This window comes from Sarcophilus harrisii, chromosome 1 (genome assembly GCF_902635505.1).
Source record: "Sarcophilus harrisii chromosome 1, mSarHar1.11, whole genome shotgun sequence".
NCBI lineage: Eukaryota > Metazoa > Chordata > Mammalia > Dasyuromorphia > Dasyuridae > Sarcophilus > Sarcophilus harrisii.
This window is the reverse complement of record NC_045426.1, coordinates 694,752,420-694,772,043: the sequence shown is the minus strand read 5'-3', so window position 1 is coordinate 694,772,043 and position 19,624 is coordinate 694,752,420. Positions and strand designations below refer to the sequence as shown.

At 40.9% G+C, this 19,624-nt stretch overlaps 1 protein-coding gene across 1 annotated transcript in view; it reads right to left on the bottom strand.

Annotated features, from left to right (window-relative positions):
* FBXW8 (F-box and WD repeat domain containing 8) overlaps positions 1-2,903 on the bottom strand; it is a 108,124-nt gene extending 105,221 nt beyond the window's left edge. The window contains exon 1 of the mRNA XM_023497170.2: positions 1,406-2,903. Within this exon, the coding sequence (XP_023352938.2) occupies positions 1,406-1,849 (444 nt within the window). The 5' untranslated portion in view covers positions 1,850-2,903. The remainder of the gene's footprint in view (positions 1-1,405) is intronic.
* Between the last annotated feature and the right edge of the window lie 16,721 nt (positions 2,904-19,624).

The following is a 19,624-nucleotide window of genomic DNA, read 5'->3' as shown; positions in this document are numbered from 1 at the left end:
CCCAGCTACTGCAGGGTCCTTAGTTAACTTTCCCCAAAAGTATTGATCTACATAAAATGCTTATTTTCTCCTCTTCTTTTTCTTTTTCTTTTTTCTTTTTGCCTTTAAAATAATATTTATTACATGAAATGACTCTTTGGAGGGTGGGGGAGATGCTGGAAAACTGAAAGACAAAAGACTTCAATAAAATCTTTTAATTTAGAAAATAAATGATCTTTTAAAGTTTGAAAAGCACTTAACATACATATATCATTTCATCCATTGAGATGAATAACTAAAAGTAGATTCAAAGTTGCTAAATTCTTTCCTGGTCTTTATTTTGTAAATCCCATAGTCAAAACTGTATCTTGTACAAATGTTCATTGGACTGGTTAAATATCATTATCTCCATTTTCCAGATGAAGAAAACGAAGCTGGAACAGTTAAATGGCTAGCCTCAAATCACACAGGTCTTTCTGATTTAAAATCCACATCTTAAATGGAGGTTTCCACCTAATAGCTGCATACATTTTAGCTTTGGGACTAAAATAGAACTAAAAATGTCCTATGACCTTTGATTTTAGAGATTTAGAGATCCCACTAATAGGCATATACTGGAAGAAAGAAAAGCTCCGTATAAACCAAAATAACCATTTTGGGTAGTAAAAAGAACTGGAAACATTGGGGCATGCTCAGTAACTGTGAAAGTTAAATAATAGTACATGAATAGTAATGGATTATTGTGCCATAAAAAAGGAATAGGAAGAAATCTAAGAAACACATTAAATAAGCAATTAATTCAATAAGCATTAAGCCCCTATTAGATGCTAAGCACTTAAAGCATTAAGACTTTTAAGTAGGAAAGCAACAGACACCATGATTCCAACAGGGTAAAGGTCAGTAAATTGTGCTGAACGACCAAATATGACTTGAAGGGGTGGGGAAGGGAGGCAGAATGGGCAAATGCCCCTCTCTCATTTTGTTGGGGGGTGGGCTACGTGTAGCATATCACATTGTGAGCCAGCTGTGTGATTTGCTTTTGTTGAACCGTTTCTTTGAGGAGTTTTTTGGAAGACTTGTTCCAAGGGAGGATCCCGTGCCCTTTCGTAGAAAACATATTCCGTGAGTGCGGAGATGGGCACGCTGACACGGGCACGTGACGTAAAGGCAAACCGCAGGAATAAAGCTTCGTTTTAAAGTTATATTTGCTGAAATGCTACATTTATGCTACAATGTGCATCATCCTCTATACAGTTTAACAAGGAGGGTCTATATTTGTCTCCTCTCCCAGGGGAGGGGGAGAAGAGGCGGGGCCCGGAGGGGAGGAGGAGGAGGAGGAGGAGGAGCAGCTTCTCGGCCTCCCATTGGGCCGGGGGCGGGGGGAGGGAGTTTTAAAAGGGACCCCCGGAGTCGCCGAAACACCTACCAGGTCTCTGATGAGCTGCTCCAGTAGCCGGTCACCGCCGGTGTTCTCAGGTTGGGGGGCTTCGGGGACCTGGGAGACCTCGGAGTCCCGTCCCCTGCCGGAGCAGGAGGACTCCCCGGCGGTCCAGGGAGCGGGCGAGGCCAGCGGGCACTCCCCACCCTCCAAGAGGCTCTTGGCCAGCTCGAAATAGCCGGTAGCGGCCGGGGCCGGCTGGGCAGGGGCGCCCTCGGGGGCGGCACGCACGGCCCCGCAGATGCCCCACTGCGACACCGGCTCGGGCTCCCGGGCCGCCCCAGCCGGCCCCTCTCCGTTGCCCCGCTGCCGCCGCCGCCGCCGTTCATCCCACTCGGGTCCCGCGGGCAGCCGTCGCTTGGCCGGCCCCTCTCGCTGAGCCAGCTCCTCCCGCCAGCGCCGGCGGAACTCCTCCAGACCGGCCCCGGCCATGGGGTGCCCCGAAAATGGAGCCGGGCTCCAGTCACTGTTTCAGGGGGCCTCACCTAAAGGGGGATCCTGATTATGGATAGAGAGCCTCACCTAAAGATAAACGGGGATCCTCACTAGAGATAAAGGGGGGCTCACCTAGATATAGGGGCCTCACCTAGAGATAAGACACACCTAGATATAGGGGCCTCCCCTAGAGAGAAAGGGGGGCTCACCTAAAGATAGGGGAACTCTCACCTAGATATAAGGGCCTCAACTAGAGATAAAGGGGGACCCTCATCCAGAGATGGGGCTCACCTAGAGAGAGGGGGCCTTCCCTCAAGATAAAGAAGACCCTCACTACAGATAAAGGGGGACTTTCACCCCTTGATAAGGAGGACCTTCATCCTTAAAGAGGTACCCTTCATCCCGATAATCAAAAAGGGAGATTTCTCACGTGGAGATCAACAATTCATCCCCAAATAAAAGGGAGGTAAAGCCTCACCCCAAGATCAGAAGTCACCCCTATAACAAGGGGAACCATCACCCGGAGATGAAGGATCTTCTCCCCGAAGGAAAGGGGGCCCCTCACACAAGATCGGGAGGGAAGCTGTCACGCTGAGATCCAAGGGGATTCCTGACCTCGAAACCAAAGGAAAAGGAATCCCTTTGCCCCAACATCAAAGAGAACTGAACTCTCACCCGAGAACAAGGGTTCCTACCCAAGATAAGAGGGGATCCCCCCATTCACTCTCAATTAAAAAAAAAACATGTCCCTCAAAAGGGGGCTCCTCCTCCAAAGTCCCAGAGAGGGGAGACGACCCCCAGTCCGGCCAGTCCCTGCTCCCTCCCTCGTCCCCGGCTCCGCTCGCTCCTACAGGGAGTCTCCCAAGTCTCCTCAGCCCCACGGGCCGGGTCCCTGAGCCCCTGCCCAGAGCCGGCGTCTCCTCGGCAGCGGCGCCGGCGACTTCCTCGGGCTCCCCCGGATCTGTCCCTCAAGGAGAAGGGACCGCCACAGAGCGAGAAACCGACACCCGGGTCTTTGGGTTCCGGGGACCTTCTGGGCGCGCGGGTGGTGCCTAAACCCTCGGGTTCCGGGCAGTCTCCTGGCGCACGCGCGGTCCCGTCCTCTCCAGTCTCTCAGAGTGATCCCGGCGGTCAGAGCCCGCTGGGCCGGAGACTGTCCACGCTGTCAATCTGAAAAGGGCAAGGGGCGGGGCTTTGTGCGCTCGCGACAGAGGGAGCTGTGGAAGTCCGAGGCGTTGAGAGAGGATCGGTCAACCAGCTTTTCTCCACCTTCTACTGGGTGCCGGGTCTGAGCTAATCGCAGAGGCACTGAACATATGCCCCTCACTGCTTCCCAGTTTTCCCAAATACTAGTAGGAATTATCGTACATCAAGCCCACAAAATGTTATTCGTGGCTTAGTAGAGAAGACAATAAACTTGGAATCGGAAAGCCCTGGGTTCAAATCCCGACCTCCCCCCCCCCAAGACATTTGAGCAACAAGATCTTAACCAAGTCATCTCTATACCTCAGTTTCCTTATCTGAAAAATGAGGTGGTTATATTTCATGAGCTCTAAAGCCCCCTCTAAAAAACCCCCTACTATGACACAGATTTTCAGGATATCAGTTTTCTCTACAGTAAAATGAGGGCGGGGGTATTCTCGATCTATGAACCTCCATTTTTGGTGCGCTAGGAAACATGATGGACCTAAATGGATGGATATATGGATGGATGGAAGGAGATGGGTAGATAGACAGAGATGGGCAGATTGAGAGAGGTGTATGGAGGGATAAACAGGATAGACAAAGATGGAAAGATGGATGGATGTGATTGTTGTCTTTCATTCTCAAAGAGGACCAAAATGTCGGCACTATGTTAGAGTCAAGTTACGATCAGACTAATATGAGCTCTGCCATAGGTCGGACACAAATAGTCCTTATGAACATTTGGAGTGGCTAATTCAATTCTGCTTTGCTCATAGAGTACAGGCAGTCTGGTGCTAGTGTCTCCCATGTCAGTTCCATCAGACCTCAGGGTCTGGTATCTTATCTTGCTAAGTGATCATCAGAATCTTCCTAAAACAACTCAAATAAATGGGGAGGAGAGAGAGAGAGAGAGAGAGAGAGAGAGAGAGAGAGAGAGAGAGAGAGAGAGAGAGAGAGAGAGAGAGAGAGAGAGAGAGAGAGAGATTGAGAATTGGATGGATGAGGAGATAATCAGATTAGATAGATGTAGATGAGGCAGTGGATGGAAGGAAGGAAGGAAGGAAGGAAGGAAGGAAGGAAGGAAGGAAGGAAGGAAGGAAGGAAGGAAGAACCCTCCTACCCTTAAGGGGCTAACATTTCACTGGAATACAACCAAAGACAGAAATGGTGAAATGCAGAGTTGGTCTCAGAGCCAAAAAAAAACTTTCTTCTTTGCTATACATTGACCCTGGATTAATCAGTGAAACTCTTGGCTGTCCAGAATACTCTCTAGAATCACTAGAATGAGCCCTAAAAGATTTTCTTATCCAACCGTTTCACTTTATGGAGAAAATGGATAGATTCAAAATTGGAAGGAATCCCAGAAATCTCCCAACCCAGTAGCATCAAATTCAAATAGAAATAGCATATTGATTTAGAGCAGTATGTTGATTTAGAAAATCACAAATTAACATTATCTATATTATATTTTTATTTCATTAGGCATTTCCCAATTATATTTTAATCTGGGGTTCAGGCAGTGCTCAACAGAGGTTAGACATCTATCGATTCTAATCCAATGCCCTCTCCCACTTTATTTTACAGACGAGGAGTCTGAGCCCCAGAGATGTTAAATGACTTACTTTTCTGAGATCACTAGAACAGTAAATGTGAGAGGCAGGATTTGAACACATGTTCTCTCTTTCAAAAGTCAGTACCTCTACTGTAACAATTATTAAATTATTAACAATATTATATATTATAATATAATATATTAATATTATATATAATATATTATATATATAATATATATATTAAATTATTAACAATATTAAAAAAAAAAGATAGGCAATATAGAGTAGGCTAATATGTATCTGGGGCCCTTAAGAGGCACCATAATGCACAGAGCACCAGCCTGGGGTCAGAAAATTTTCTTTTCCATCATTCATATTCAGGCTCAGATACTTAATAGCTGTATGACCCTGGGTAAATCATTTCACCCTCTTTGCCCCCCTCCCCCATTTCCTCATCTGTAAAATAAGCTGAAGAAAGAAATAGCAAATTACTCCATTATCTTTGCCAAGAAAACCCCAAACAGGGCCACAGAGAATTAGCAATGCCTGGAAATGCCTGAATAACAACAATGTATAGCAAGCTAGATACAGAAAAAGGCTTGGGTTGGAATGAATTAACAAGTTTACATTTATTAGTCATCTGCAATGTGTAAACACTATACTCAATGTTAAGGTTACAGTTACCAAAAACAAAAACAAACAAACAAAAAAATACAACCCAGTATCTTTCTGGAGGAGGAATTATTTTATCAGGGAATCCAATCTGCACACGCATTGTACATCTATAATTCAGTTTCTTGCCATTACTTCCTGGTCACCTTAGTATAAAGCCATGAGGAAGTTCCAAAGGCACTTGGATGCTTGATGGGAAATGACGGGCAGAACTGGGGAAAGAGCTTCACTCCTTGGAATCAACTTACCCTCATTGTTTTTTTTGTTTTTTTTTAATAGCCTTTTATTTACAGGTTATATGCATGGATAACTTTACAGCATTGACAATTGCCAAACCTCTTGTTCCAATTTTTCACCTCTTACCCCCCACCCCCTCCCCTAAATGGCAGGATGACCAGTAGATGTTAAATACATTAAAATATAAATTAGATACATAATAAGTATACATGACCAAAACATTATTTTGCTGTATAAAAAGAATCAGACTCTGAAATATTGTACAATTAGCTTGTGAAGGAAATCAAAAATGCAGGTGGGCTTATATATCCCAAAGAGATTATAAAGAAGGGAAAGGGGCCTGTATGTGCACGAATGTTTGTGGCAGCCCTTTTTGTAGTGGCTAAAAACTGGAAACTGAATGGATGCCCATCAGTTGGAGAATGGCTGAATAAATTGTGGTATATGAATATTATGGAATATTACTGTTCTGAAAGAAATGACCAACAGGATAATTTCAGAAAGGCCTGGAGAGACTTACATGAACTGATGCTGAGTGAAGTGAGCAGGACCAGGAGATCATTATATACTTCAACAACAGTACTATATGATGACCAGTTCTGATGGACCAGGCCATCCTCAGCAACGAGATCAACCAAATCATTTCCAATGGAGCAGTAATGAACTGAACCAGCTACGCCCAGAGAAAGAACTTTGGGAGATAACTAAAAACCATTACATTGAATTCCCAATCCCTATATTTATACCCTCATTGTTTATCCTTTTTGAATAGGCATCTTTTTCTGTGGCTAAATAAATCTATTTTTCTCAAATGTTGAATGATCTACAGGTATCTCATCATTTTGTTCTAATATAAAATAAATTGCCCTGGGGAATGGCCTTATTCAGGTCCAGGACAGAAGAAAGGAAAAGTCAAATTCAGCCAATAAACCTTTATGAAGTCTTTCCTCGAGACCAGGCATTGTGCTAAGCACAGGGGATACAAAACAAGGCAAAAATCAGTTCTTATGCTCAAGGAAATCACAGTCTAATGGGGGAGAGACAACATTCAAATAGCTATGCATAAACGAGGTATTTGGGAAATGTTGGTTTGAGATGTCTCCAGGGCAACCAGTTTAAAATATCTAATAGGCACTGATGTAGGGGCTGCAAGACTGAAGCTCGGGAAAGATATCAGACCTAGACACAGAGATCTGTGAGACATCTGTGTAGAAATGATAATTAAGTCCAGGGGAGTTGTTAAGATCACCAAGAGAGAAAGAGAGTAGGAAAAAAACCAGGGTTCAAGACAAAGCCTCGGGGTACTCCTACAATTAGGTTTGAATGTTTGATAAATGATTTTTTTTTAAATCACATTAAGAACAGGAATTCTGGGCTGTAGCGTTCTATTTTGAAAATGTTGAGTTTGAGGTGTTTCTGGGACAATCAATTTGAAATGTCCCATAGTCTGTGAGTGATGCAGGGCTGAAATTCAGGACAGAGACAGACTTGAACTTATAGATCTGCATATGGGAGTTACCAGCACAAAGTTGGTAATTAAGGGGCCGTGAGAGGGGGAGCATAAAGAGAAGAGAGAGAGAAATAGGAGAGAGAGACAGAGACAGAGACAGAGACAGAGACACAGAGAGAGAAAGTGAGAAACAGGGAGGAGAAAGAGAAAGAGAGGAGAGAGACAAAAAGACAGACACAGAGGCACAGGAAGAGGCAAAGAGAAAGAAAAAGAGACAGAGAGACACACCAGAGAAAAACAGAGAGAAACCATAGGGGAGAGAAACAGAGAGGCACTATAGGGAGAGAGACAGAGAAATAGATCAGAGACAAAAACAGACAGAAAGAGAAACAGAAAGATCAGAGACAGAGACATGAAGAGAAGAGAGATAGAAACTGAGAAACAGAGAGCAGAAAGAGAGAAGAGAGAGACACAAAAAGAGACACAGAGGCACAAGAAAAAACAGAGAAAGAAGACACAGAGAAGGAGAAAAAGAGATAGAGAGGAACCAGAGAGAGAGAGAGACAGAGAAACAGAGAGATCAGAGGCAAAAGACAGACACAGAGAAACAGAAAGGAATATTCCTACCTGAAATTTCCTAACCAATAAAAATATAATTTCAGGTTAAAAAAAAAGGCTTTAACAATATTAAGTACCATTAACCCTATACGGTGTTTGGTAGCTGACCTTCAGAGGCCTCTTAGTCTAAACTTCTCACTTGATGAGGAAATGAAAGATCAGGGTGGTAAATATTATTTCATTTGATTCTCATATCAATTCTGGGAGATAGGAGCCATTATTATTCCTGTTTTATAACTGAGTAAACTAAGACAAACAGAGGCTGACCTGCCTGGAATCATAAAACTAATAAATATGTGAGGTCAGATTTAAACTTAGTCTTCCTGACTTCAGAACCAGCACTCTATTTTGACACACAACAGACTAAGAGAGAGAGCTATCACCTTGCCCCTACCCAAGTCTCTGAACCATCTTAAAATAGTACTGTCTCCTTCTTTCTCAAGAAAAGAGAATGAGAAATGGGAGGCTCCCCTCTTGTGTACACACACTTACTTTAAGTTCCTCAGTTCCTAAGATAGCAATTCTCCCTATTCCTTGGTCAATGAACAAAAAATAAGTTTTATCATCTATCTTTCATTACAAATGCAAATAAACATAGAAAATCAGACACTGAAGCCAATAAGTTAGGATTTATATGGGCACTTAACATCAGCAAAATGCATTGGCCATCACAAAACTTTCTTTAAGGGACTTGGGAATTGAAGGATGAACATCACAAGGCTATTGTGAGGATGAATTAGATAATGTCTATAAGATGATGAAGCTTTTAGGAGAGAAGAAGCATGGTTTTTTCCCAAAGATCTGTGGGTTCTTTCTGCCCTTCTTCCTTTCCTTCCTTCCTCTCTCCCTTCCTTCCTTAATTTCCTCCTTCCTTTCTTTCTTTCCTTTTTCTTTCTTTCTTTCTTTCTTTCTTTCTTTCTTTCTTTCTTAATTCCTTCCTTCTTTTCTTTCTTTTTTCTTTCTTTCTTTCTTTCTTTCTTTCTTCCTTTCTCTTTCTTTCTTCCTTCCTTTCTCTATCTTTCTGTCTTTCTTTGTGCCTTTCTTTCTGTCTATTTGTCTGCAAGATACCTTCAAGAAATATGAGAACATCAGGTCCATATTCTCTCTCTATTCCACCAACCCCATAACATCACTTTAAAATCAGCATCAACAAACTTTTATTAAGTGACTATCATTTAATAGTTCCTATTTGCTTACTGGGGCAGCTAAGTGGTGCAATGGATAGAGCATTGACCTTCCAGTCAGGAAGATCTGAGTTCAAATCTGGTCTCAGACATTTTCTACCTGTATGACCCTGGCCAAGTCACTTTACCCTATTTGCCTCAGTTTTCAAATCTTTAAAATGAGCTGTAGAAGAAAATGGCAAACCACTCCAGTATCTTTGCCAAGAAAACCCCAAATCAAATCAAAAAGAGTCAGACATGATTGAAATAACCCAACAAAAACAAACATTTTCTAACTACTTCAACATTTACAAAGCACCATCTTCATAAGAAGCCAAATGTCCATGTTTATAAATGACATTGTCCTGAATTCATTAAGTCCCAAGACACTGCGGAGTCTTCGGGATGAAATTCATCAGGGACAAGAACTGTATGTATTGATTTCATCAGTATAGGAAATTTCCTGACTGAAGGAATTCTACCTTAAGTAGATGTTCTGGGGGGAACTATAAATATAAGTAACTTGATTAACTATGATGTGTCAGAAAGCAAGACTTGAACACAGGTCTTCCTGCTTTCTTTATTCCCTGTGCTAAGACTCCCTTTCACTTGGGGACTGTTGTTTGTTCTTTGTTCTCAAAGAGGAACAATAACATCTGGGAAGTGATACCTTCACATGCAAGTGAATTATATTTAAGTGAGTGAGAGCTGTGCAAAGTCACCAGCCTCACTTTCTCCTCCAGAGCCATCTGAGTCTAGTCACAAGATACAGATCAGGATGACCAGAGATGGCCATAGATGTAGTCTTTATAAGATAAGGTCTTTAACAGGTTCAGTTTAACTGAGGCAACACCCAATTCAGCAATTAAGGCTAGTGTGGTGTTTTTCTTCTTTAAAATAATAATGGTTCTCTCTGGAAGCAGGTTTCTTGGGGAGGTTTTCTGGAGGCAGCCTTAGTTTCAGTTAAAAGTAATAATTACCCAAACGCAGCCAGGTGCTAAAAGTTCAGATCTTTTATTGTCTCCAATATAACCCGGTTAGTTTTTCTTAGAAGCCTCTCTCTCTGCTTGGTTCTAAGAGCACTTGCAGCTTTGTCCTTTGACTCTGCTTTCTTTAGCCTCCAGTCAGCACCTCCTTGCCTGGGGTTGGGCAGCTTTCTGGAGAGCCTTTCAGACCAGCGTTGGTCTCAGTCGGGGAAGTGCAGGAGCCCAGCCACCACAGCTTTGTGAGATGAAGTGAATCTGGTTGCGCCTCCGAAAGTGGACTTCTCCTGAACTGACTTGACATCAAGCTCCCCTCTCAATGTTTTCAGCTCAACTCCCCAAGAGAGCCTCTGTCTGTTTCTTATATATGATCTCTTCTGAGAGAGTGGGATTTCTCCAAGAGTGCTCTTTGGCCCTGAGAGCATTAAGGGAGGTGTGAATTCAATATCTCATACTAAACCCTGAAATCTCCCAAACGTGTGAACTCCAATGAGTAAAGGTGTGAACACAAGCATTGCTTCTCAGTTCCACTTAGTACCTTGTTTCTTCTGGCCCATAACATCTTCTTGTAGGATCAGATCAATCATACTGAACCATGCTAAATTAGATAATTATTGTCTCTATCAACTCTAATGACTTAATAGTTTGTAAAGATTCCAACAGGCTAGGTAAAAAATGAGGCAAAAAATGACTTCTTTTACTTAATCAAATACACACACTTATATATGTGTGTGTGTATTTATATGTACACACATATGTGTATATATATTGTGTATATATGTGTATGTATATATGTGTATACACAGACACACATACTCATACACACATATTTGGGAGGGGAAGATTATCAAACTTTCTGACCAAAACAAATAATAACTATTTACATTCACTCTGAGCCAAGCAGGGCCCAAACAATGATCAAGTAGGGCTTGGCCAGGGATCTATTATTGGATAATCAATGATAGCCAGAGTGATTTGGGTTTAAGATATGGTCATTAAGAAAGAAATCTAGCCTACAAACCCCAAGATGTCTTATGAGATTTCAGCAATCAAAATTTACATTCCTTTGGGCAGAGAATTGACATTAAGGGTATGATACCCTATGTGGACAGAAAGAAGAAAAGGGAAAGAAGAAATAAAAGAAGAAAAGTAAAGCTCATCTATAAGAAGGGAATATGATTGGTACCATGGTACCTTCTTCCCAAGCTTATTGGGAGGATTTAATGAGATAATATTTGCGAAGCATTTTGCAAACCTTATAAATCGTAGCAGTTTCTATATTCTAAGACACCTTCCTCTCAGATCTGATGTTCTGTGCTCTATTTTCCCTCCCTTCCCTGACATTTTCTGCTCTAAATTCCTTCTCTGGTTCTATGTTCTTTTTTTGGTTGGATTTGGGAAATTACATTAGGAAGAACAGAGAGAATTAACTGGTGGATTTAGGAGAGAAAAGTTTATCCAGCAGTTGTAATAATTTGCTACTTGTATTAAATAGGATTATTGTCTCTCCCTCTCCCTTCATCTCTCCCTCTTCCCCCCTCTCTTTTTCTCTCTCTATCTTTCTCTCTGTTTCTGTTTCTCCCTATCTTTTCCCTTCTCCTTCCTCTCCCTCATCCTATTCCTCTCATTTCTTTTGTCCTTCTTCCCCTCTCTCTCCTTCCTTCCTTTCTTCCTTCTCCTCCCTCTTTCCTTCCTTCCTTCCTTCCTTCCTTCCTTCCTTCCTTCCTTCCTTCCTTCCTTCCTTCCTTCCTTCCTTCCTTCCTTCTTTCCCTCCTTCATTCCTTCCAACTGCAAGTCCTTTGGGATTAAAAGGGAATATGGTAACCTCTTTTATCCTTAGAAATATCCAGGGTTCACCTAACTACTCATTTAATACTACTGGCTTAGAAATGCTTTAATTATCTCTACTTGATAAGAACAATTAGAAACTTGATCATTCTTGTCTTTTTGGTGTACCAATCAAGTAGATCCAAATCAAAATCACTTGCTAAGTTAAAATGAATCCCAAACCTTGATCTATAGGTTTTGATATGTTAAAAGTGAGATTCCAGATTCCTGCAGCTCCAATGGAAAATGTAAAACTGGATAGTAGTGGAAATTAAATCAGATTATAATTTATTGGCAGAGAATAATCTCTTTAATTAAAGAAGAAAACATCACTTCAAACAAATTCCTATACACTCCTGAGAGCAAGGATTGTGGCATTTGTTGTTGTTGTTGTTTTTGTACTCAACAATGCCCAGCAAAGCCCAGGGCACAAAACAGACTGTTAACAAATAATTCTTGATTGATAGATCCTTAGGGTACTACCAAACCTCCATGGAGGTCTCAGAACTCTCTGGATCTCCAAGGAATCCTCAGGACTAGGAATGTGATCTAGCAGAATTCCAAGGGTCACTTTAAGTCAAAATTCTCTTGTTTCCCTCTCTTCCTCCTGGATCCAGCTCAGCAGTACACGGCCCTGCGGTTATATATTCAATCCTTCTATCAATATTCTTGCTACTGTTTTTTATTCATATCTGCCCATTATGTTAAAGGGATCCATTTCCACCTGCAAGAAAAGAATATCAGATTTGGAAAGAACCTTAGAATATGGATTATCAGGGCCGGGAAGGACCTTAAAACATGTAATGTCAGAGCTGAAAAGGCCTTTGAATCCAGAAAGTCAGAATTGGAAGGAATATTAGAAAATAGAATTTCAAGATTGGAAAAGATCAAAAAATGAATATTGTAAAATTGATAGAGCCCCTAGAATATAGGATGTCAGAAGTGAGAGGATCCTTAGAACACAGAATGTCAAAACTATATCTTTAAAACAAAAAAAAATGACAGATCAGAGAATGTTAGAAGTGAGGAGGATCATAGAATATAAAAGATCTGACAGATTCAACATAGAACGGTTACCTTATGTCAGACACATAAGATCCAGTGCTTTCAGTCAATAGGCCGGCTGTGGAGAAGGGAGCAACATGGCCACATTTTCAAGAGACAGCAGCCTCTCTGTAAAGAAATGACAGTGGCCGATGTAGTGAAAGAGTATCCAGAATGCCTCGTCCTAGAGATATGATAGTAGAGTAATTCATGCTTATAACCACGCGGTAGTCTTGCAGAAGAGAACCATGTAATACAAGTAATGAGTTCCTGAAGCCTAAATTCTGGAGGGATTAAGAGATCTTCTCTTGAGGAAACCCAAGTTCAGAAGTTCCAGAATCTAGCTATCTCTCAAAAAGAGATTTCCTGAATAGCTCCCAATCCTAGAATCCAGCCTTCACTCCCCAGAAGATGAAAGAAGAAGAAATGAGAACATTATGATCCTTATAACATAATAGGGAAATATGAACAAAGATGCTAGCAAGAATATTGGTAGGAGGATTGAAGGTCATGTTGTCCCAAAGGGGAAGTTAGGGTCAAAGGTTATCATTTGACTATGTCCTCTGCTCTCTTATAGGACTTATTTAGACAGGGTGGGCTCCAATGGGAGGAAGGTTACCTGTCTAGAGGGACCAAATGTCTTCATTCAAAGGGTGCCCATGGCCTGAGAGTCACACTATAATCTTGGTACCTTTATGGGTCTTAATCTTAATGAAAAGCCATCTTAATGGAACTTCATGATGTTGCCTACCTAGCAACCTCAAATTCATTTCCTTTACTGGAGGAGTACAATCCACTGTACAGAAAACGGTAAATGAGTGTGGAGAAATGTATTTATGTTTTGAGAGAAGATATGCTCACTGGAAAGTAAGCGGGCTGCCATCAATCCCAAGTTTATTTCCCTTCCCAAGAGAGTAGGGCTTCTTAAACTTTCTCCATTCCTGACTCCTTTTTGCCTTTAGATTTATAGGTATATAAAATAAGTATACAAATAAAATGTTTACCGATAATAATCCATAATTACATGACTTTCACATTCAGTTACAAGGCCCCACATAGGGTCGTGAACCACAGAAGTCGGGGTTTAAACCACAAAGTAGTTCAATGATTCTGGAAGTCCTTCGGACTTTATGGGAAATGACACTAACAGAAAGAGAGAGTTTTATGATTGTTAGTGGGCTACTGTAAGTCTTTTGTATGTTTTGCCACATTCATGGGATATTATGAGTCCTTTTTGGTGTCCACTTAGTTCAGAGGGGGAACTACAAGGCAGGTAGTCCTAGTCCCATGATTTCAATTTTATGGTTGAATAAACTAAGACTCAGAGAGATTGAATTACTTGCCCAGGATTACATGGCTGGTAAGTGGCTGTTGTAGGATCTCTAAATCTTTGAATGTCTTGATTAATTTTTTAATTAATAACGTCTCATCTGTAGCTTCAATGGCCTTTGTTAAAATATGTATACAAGGGTAGCGTCATGACAACTCTCCCTCATCCACTTAACCCTAATATTCCTATTAGATGAGAACACAGCTTGATCGAATCAATCAATTAGAGGTATGAAACAGGTGTGAAACTGGCGTGAACAAGGTCTGGCATCTTCATCTCAGCTTGATGCTGCAGGAAGTCTGTTCAGATTGGTTGAGGAATTTCTTTGAAGCCATTCTCTGAGTCTTGTTTAAAACTAGAAAGCTAATTTGGAATGAGAGCTCCCAGTGACAGGTCACTTAAGATAGAAATCTTATAGCCAAACCCCTAGAAAGGAACTGATTAGGAAGGAGAGGACACACAACCTTTCCTTGCCTCCTTCTTCCATCCTACCAGAAGGGAGTGAAGTTCAGAAGACCAAAGGACTTGGACCTTTCCCTGGAGCTCTTAGCAATGTCCCCAAGATAGCAACAGCTGATTCTATATTAGAAGCTGAAAATGAACTGGATTTGATAAAGAAAAGCAGATTCCAGACTCCATAAGGATTCTAATGGAACAGTTATGTCATCTGAGGGAGGGAGGGGAACGTTTTGCAGACTTGAGTAAAAGGACTTCAAGAGCTGTGAGTTACTCCTTTGCTATATGTGCCTTAAGCTAGAGTTCACTCTCCTCTGAACTCTGTATGTATTGGTGGAAGAATGGGTTATCAAAATTGGGAGGTTTATTTTGTACCAATTACAACACAGTACTAAATACTCATTTCTAAAAAGGCTTTTAGTTTGTCTGGCTGATATCAACTAATAATTATAGTGGAAGTACACTGATGGGGGCTTGTAAACTATAACATTAGAGAGACAATCTCTCCTCCTCACTCCCAACTCCTCAGGGTCACTCAAACTCTGAGAGGAAAAGCAGCAGCTGAATTACTAAGGATATGATTTGTCAATGTAGGTGGGTGTTTACTTCTCAGAATTTTGTAACTGCAAGTACCCGTGTCAGATAGACCATTCAGTCATCGATTCAGTCACTTATTAAACACTTGTTACAACCCAGCTACTATGTTAGAGCATTCTGTTATTGTTCAGTCATGATCTATTCTTTGTGACAGCATTAGGGGTTTTTTTGGGCAAGCATTCTGGAGTAGTTTGTCATTTCCTTCTCTAGCTCATTTAACAGATGAGGGAAACTGTGGCAAACAGAATTAAATGATTTGCCCAAGGTCACATAGCTAAGAAGTATCTGGGGCTAGATTTAAACTCAGGAAGATGTTTTCCTGATTCTGAACCTAGTGTTCTATCCCCTGTGCCACCTCAGTGCCCATGTTAAAGTATACAAAGAGAAACAAGAAGCCTACCCTCAAAAAGCTTCCTTTCTATTGGCACAAATATATATATATATATATATATATATATATATATAATACACTTTATATATCATGTATAAACTATATTTAATATATACATTATATAATATATAAATTATAATACACAGACAGCTATATAATATATATAAACTAGACTTGTATGTATGATTATAATTAAAAACAGAATTTGTACAAAATAATTCCCAGGCAAGGAAGGTATCAAGCCAGACTTCCTGAAGGAGATATCTGAGCTTAGATTTGGAGATGTTTTGTGAGGGAGAATGAAGAGGGAATGAATTCCAGGTTTGGGGAGCAGGCTATGCAAAGGCTTAGAAAGGGGAATAAGCCCTTATTATTATCTTTGTGATCCTCAGCTAATCTCTTATTTTTTGGGGCCTCACTTCCTTCATCTGTAAAAATGGGAGATCACATTAGCTGGCTTGAGGCTCTTTTTAGTTGTTGGCCTTAGTGATTCAAGTCTCAGCTTCTGAAAAAAAAAAAAAAAAAAAACCTTTCCCAATCTTCTTTAATCTTAGTGCCTTCTCTTTGCTGATTATTTCTAACTTATCTTGTTTATATCTTGGATGTATATAGTTGTGTGCCTCTGCTATTAGACTCTGAGTTCCTCCAGAAAAGGGACTGTTTATTATTCTTTTTCCCCTTTCTTTTGTATCTCCAGCATTTAGCATTGTACCTAGCACCGGGTAGGTACTTTATAAATACTTGCTAGCTTGGGTATAAATCATCTATTCCCTCAGCCTCAATTTCCCCTTCTATAAAAATAGAGATCTCTAAAATGATCAAGCTAAAGCAGGCCTCTGATAGATGATCCCACAATTTATTTAATCTCTCAGTCTTGGTTTTCTCACGTGTAAAACAGATATTGTTATTTATTCGTGTCTGACTCTTCACGACCCCATTTGAGAATTTCTTGGCAGAGATAACTGGATCGGTTTGTCATTTTCTTCTCCAGCTCATTTTGCAGATAAGGAAACTGAGCCAGACTGAGGTTAAGTGATTTGAGCAGGATCACACAGCTAGTAAGAATTTGAGGTTAGATTTGAATTCAGGCCTGACTCCAGACCTGGCACTCCATCTGCCTGACACCTAGCTATTTTAAAGTAGGGATTACAAAACCATAGTCTTTTCGATTGGGAAGGGATCTTTGAGCTCATCTAGTCAAATCCATTTAGGAATAAGCATTCCTGTTGTACTACTTGCACTGGTTCTCTCACCGGCATATTGCAAGCAAAGAGCTATGCAGACCTTAAAATATTATACATAATATTATTGAAAGGATAGAGTGCAGTGCAAACGAGCGAGACTTGGAATAGGTGGAGATGCTCTGACAACTGGGCCATGCTGCCTACTTTGACCTTAGGCTGATGGATCCCGAGGACCCTTCCAAATCTTGATCTATAATCTGGGATTATTATCTCGCCTCCCACAGCCCTCTGTTAAAAAGCCCATTTCTAAAGAGGAGGCTGGACTCTTGCGTGCTGGCTGCTGGGACGCTCCCAAGCACCACCCACTGAGTCAGACTCTTCCCGGGCTGGAGCCATAGATCTAAAGGGCAGACTTCCAAACAGGGTAATAATCGTCCCATTAAAATTAATGTCCGTGAAGAGAGCCATTAAAAGCCTGCAGATTAAAGGGGAAATTGTTCAATTTAAACCGAAAGGGCTTTTTAAATAGACACTGGGTCTTAATTCTTGGAATGCGACACCCCTGCAATTTATCAGGCCCCGGTTTTCGAGCTGGGAAACGGTAAGCTGCGCCCAAGACTGGAGGAAGGCAATTCTTGGTTGGAGAAGCTCATCCCTGGCCAGAGCTCTCAGTAGTGCTTCACCAGTAGCCACCCTGGGTTCGAATATTGGTTCAGCTCCCTATTATGCGTATGCCATTGAACAATCACCTCTTTGGGCTTCAGCTTCTTATCAATAAAATGAAAGAGTTGGACTAAGTGACTTCAGAGATCTCTTTTGAAGCCCTAAATCTGTCATCCCAAGAACATGCACTTGCCCACCCTCTAGCCCTAAATCTTTTATCCCGAGAACCTGCACTTGAGTTTCTCATAAACTTGGCCAGGAGACAATGAGAGCCAGTCTTTCCCATCCAGGTCTCTGTTCATTGAGGAAGAGGAGTTTTTGAAATGCAAAGATCCTTCTGGATTTGTGCTGTAGTATCTTACTCAGTTGTTCCCCTGCCTAGACATCTGAGCACTCTGACCTGTTGGAATCTTTATTTGTGGAGGGACATTTGTCCCTTTTAGCTGAAGTAAGTAATGAGTGAGATATATATATATATATCCTTTGAGTATAAGGACAGAATTTGGTTTAGTAGCACCATGAATGCTACTGAAGAGAATGAATGGAAGTTGGGGGAGATTTGAGTTCTAATCCTGGCTTTGTCATAAAATTGCTATGAAATTGGCTAAGTGTGGTTATGCCCAACCTCTCTGAGCCTCATTTTCCACATCTAAAAATGGGAGGTCCTAAAAGCTCTTTGACCCTTCCAGCTCTGAAGTCTAGTGGGTTTGTTTTTACTACCTGAATCTGGCATTAACAGGACCTGGGTCCCAATCCTGCCTGTTCACCTGGGTTTTTTGTTGTTGTTGATTGTCCTTCATTCTCCAAGAGGGCCCTGACATCAGAGGGTGATGCTATGACATGGGAGTGAGCTGGAGTTAAATGAGGGAGGGCTGGGCAAGGTTACCTCCCCTCCAGAGCCATCTGGGTCCAGGGGCCAGATGTAGAGCAGAAGGGCTGGAAATGGCTATTTATATATCAAGAAGTGGAAGGGAACTCCAACTTTGTCATTTGAGAACTGGGGCAACTATGGCTTGAGGTGGAGAAGTGAATGTAAGCCATTTGGAATAATACTTTGTTTCATACCCTGTACTTATGTTCTCAGTTCTAGCACAGTGCCTAACAGATGCTTGTTTACTGACTACCCCAAGTCACAGAAATAGGAAATATCAGAAGCAGGATTTGAATCCAAGTCCCTTCACTTCAGATCTGACTTCTCTTGGCCTTTTTCCTCATGTCTATAATAAGGAAGTTGTACTACACACCTATCAATCAGTTGATAAAAAATTTATTAAATGTGCCAGACACTGTGCTAAGCGCTGAGGATACAAAAAGAGACAAAAAACAACTCCTTTAATTTGTAGGAGCTTACAATCTGATGGGGAAGACGACTTGCAAACAAAGCAAAAGGATAAACAGAAAATAATTAACAGAGGGAAAGCTCAGAAATTCAAAGAGATTGGGGAAAGCAGCCAGTAAAAGAAGAATGAAGCCTGAGGTTCCAGCATGGAATCCATCTTTCTGAACGAGACTCTATGGAACTCAGATCTACCTTTGCCTTTTCCATCCCCCAAATTATATCCGGCACAAATTTGGGTACTTAACCCTGATTTCCAGAGGGGTAGATTTCACTTGTCCTGCTTATTCGAAGGGCCTCTGTATATTCAACTCTACTGTAGAGATAGGGGTGCACCATCCTTCCTTCCCCAATTCTTGTTCTTCAAATGTATCTAGGCTACACTGAGATGTCTGTATATATATATATATATATATATATATATATATGTATATATGTATATATATATGTATATATGTATATATATAATATATATGTTTGTGTGTGTGTATATATGTTGTATACCTACTTATATACATACTTTAATGTATGTATATGTATATACATGTATATACACACATATATGTATGAATGTTTACATACCTCAGTGTGTATGTATATATATATATACACACATAGCTCAGTGTGTATATATATATATATATACACACACATAGCTCAGTGTATATATATTATATATATATGTATACACATATCACAGTGAATGTAGATATTTACACACCTCGGTGTGTATATATGTTTATGTGTATATATATATATATATGTATACACACACAAATGTATCTAGGCTACACTGAGGTGTGTATATATATATATATATATATATATATATATATACACACACACACCTCATTGTATATATACTCACACATACACAAATGTATCTAGGCTACACTGAAGTGTGTATAAATACACACACCTCAGTGTAGCCTAGATACCCACATACACACACATATACACATATCCATATGTGTATATATACATATCCACACATACATTTATATATAGAATACACTGAGGTGCTGGCATATATTGTAAATCCAAAAGGTGCGAGGGAGGTAGAGAGCTCTTCTATAAAAGGCA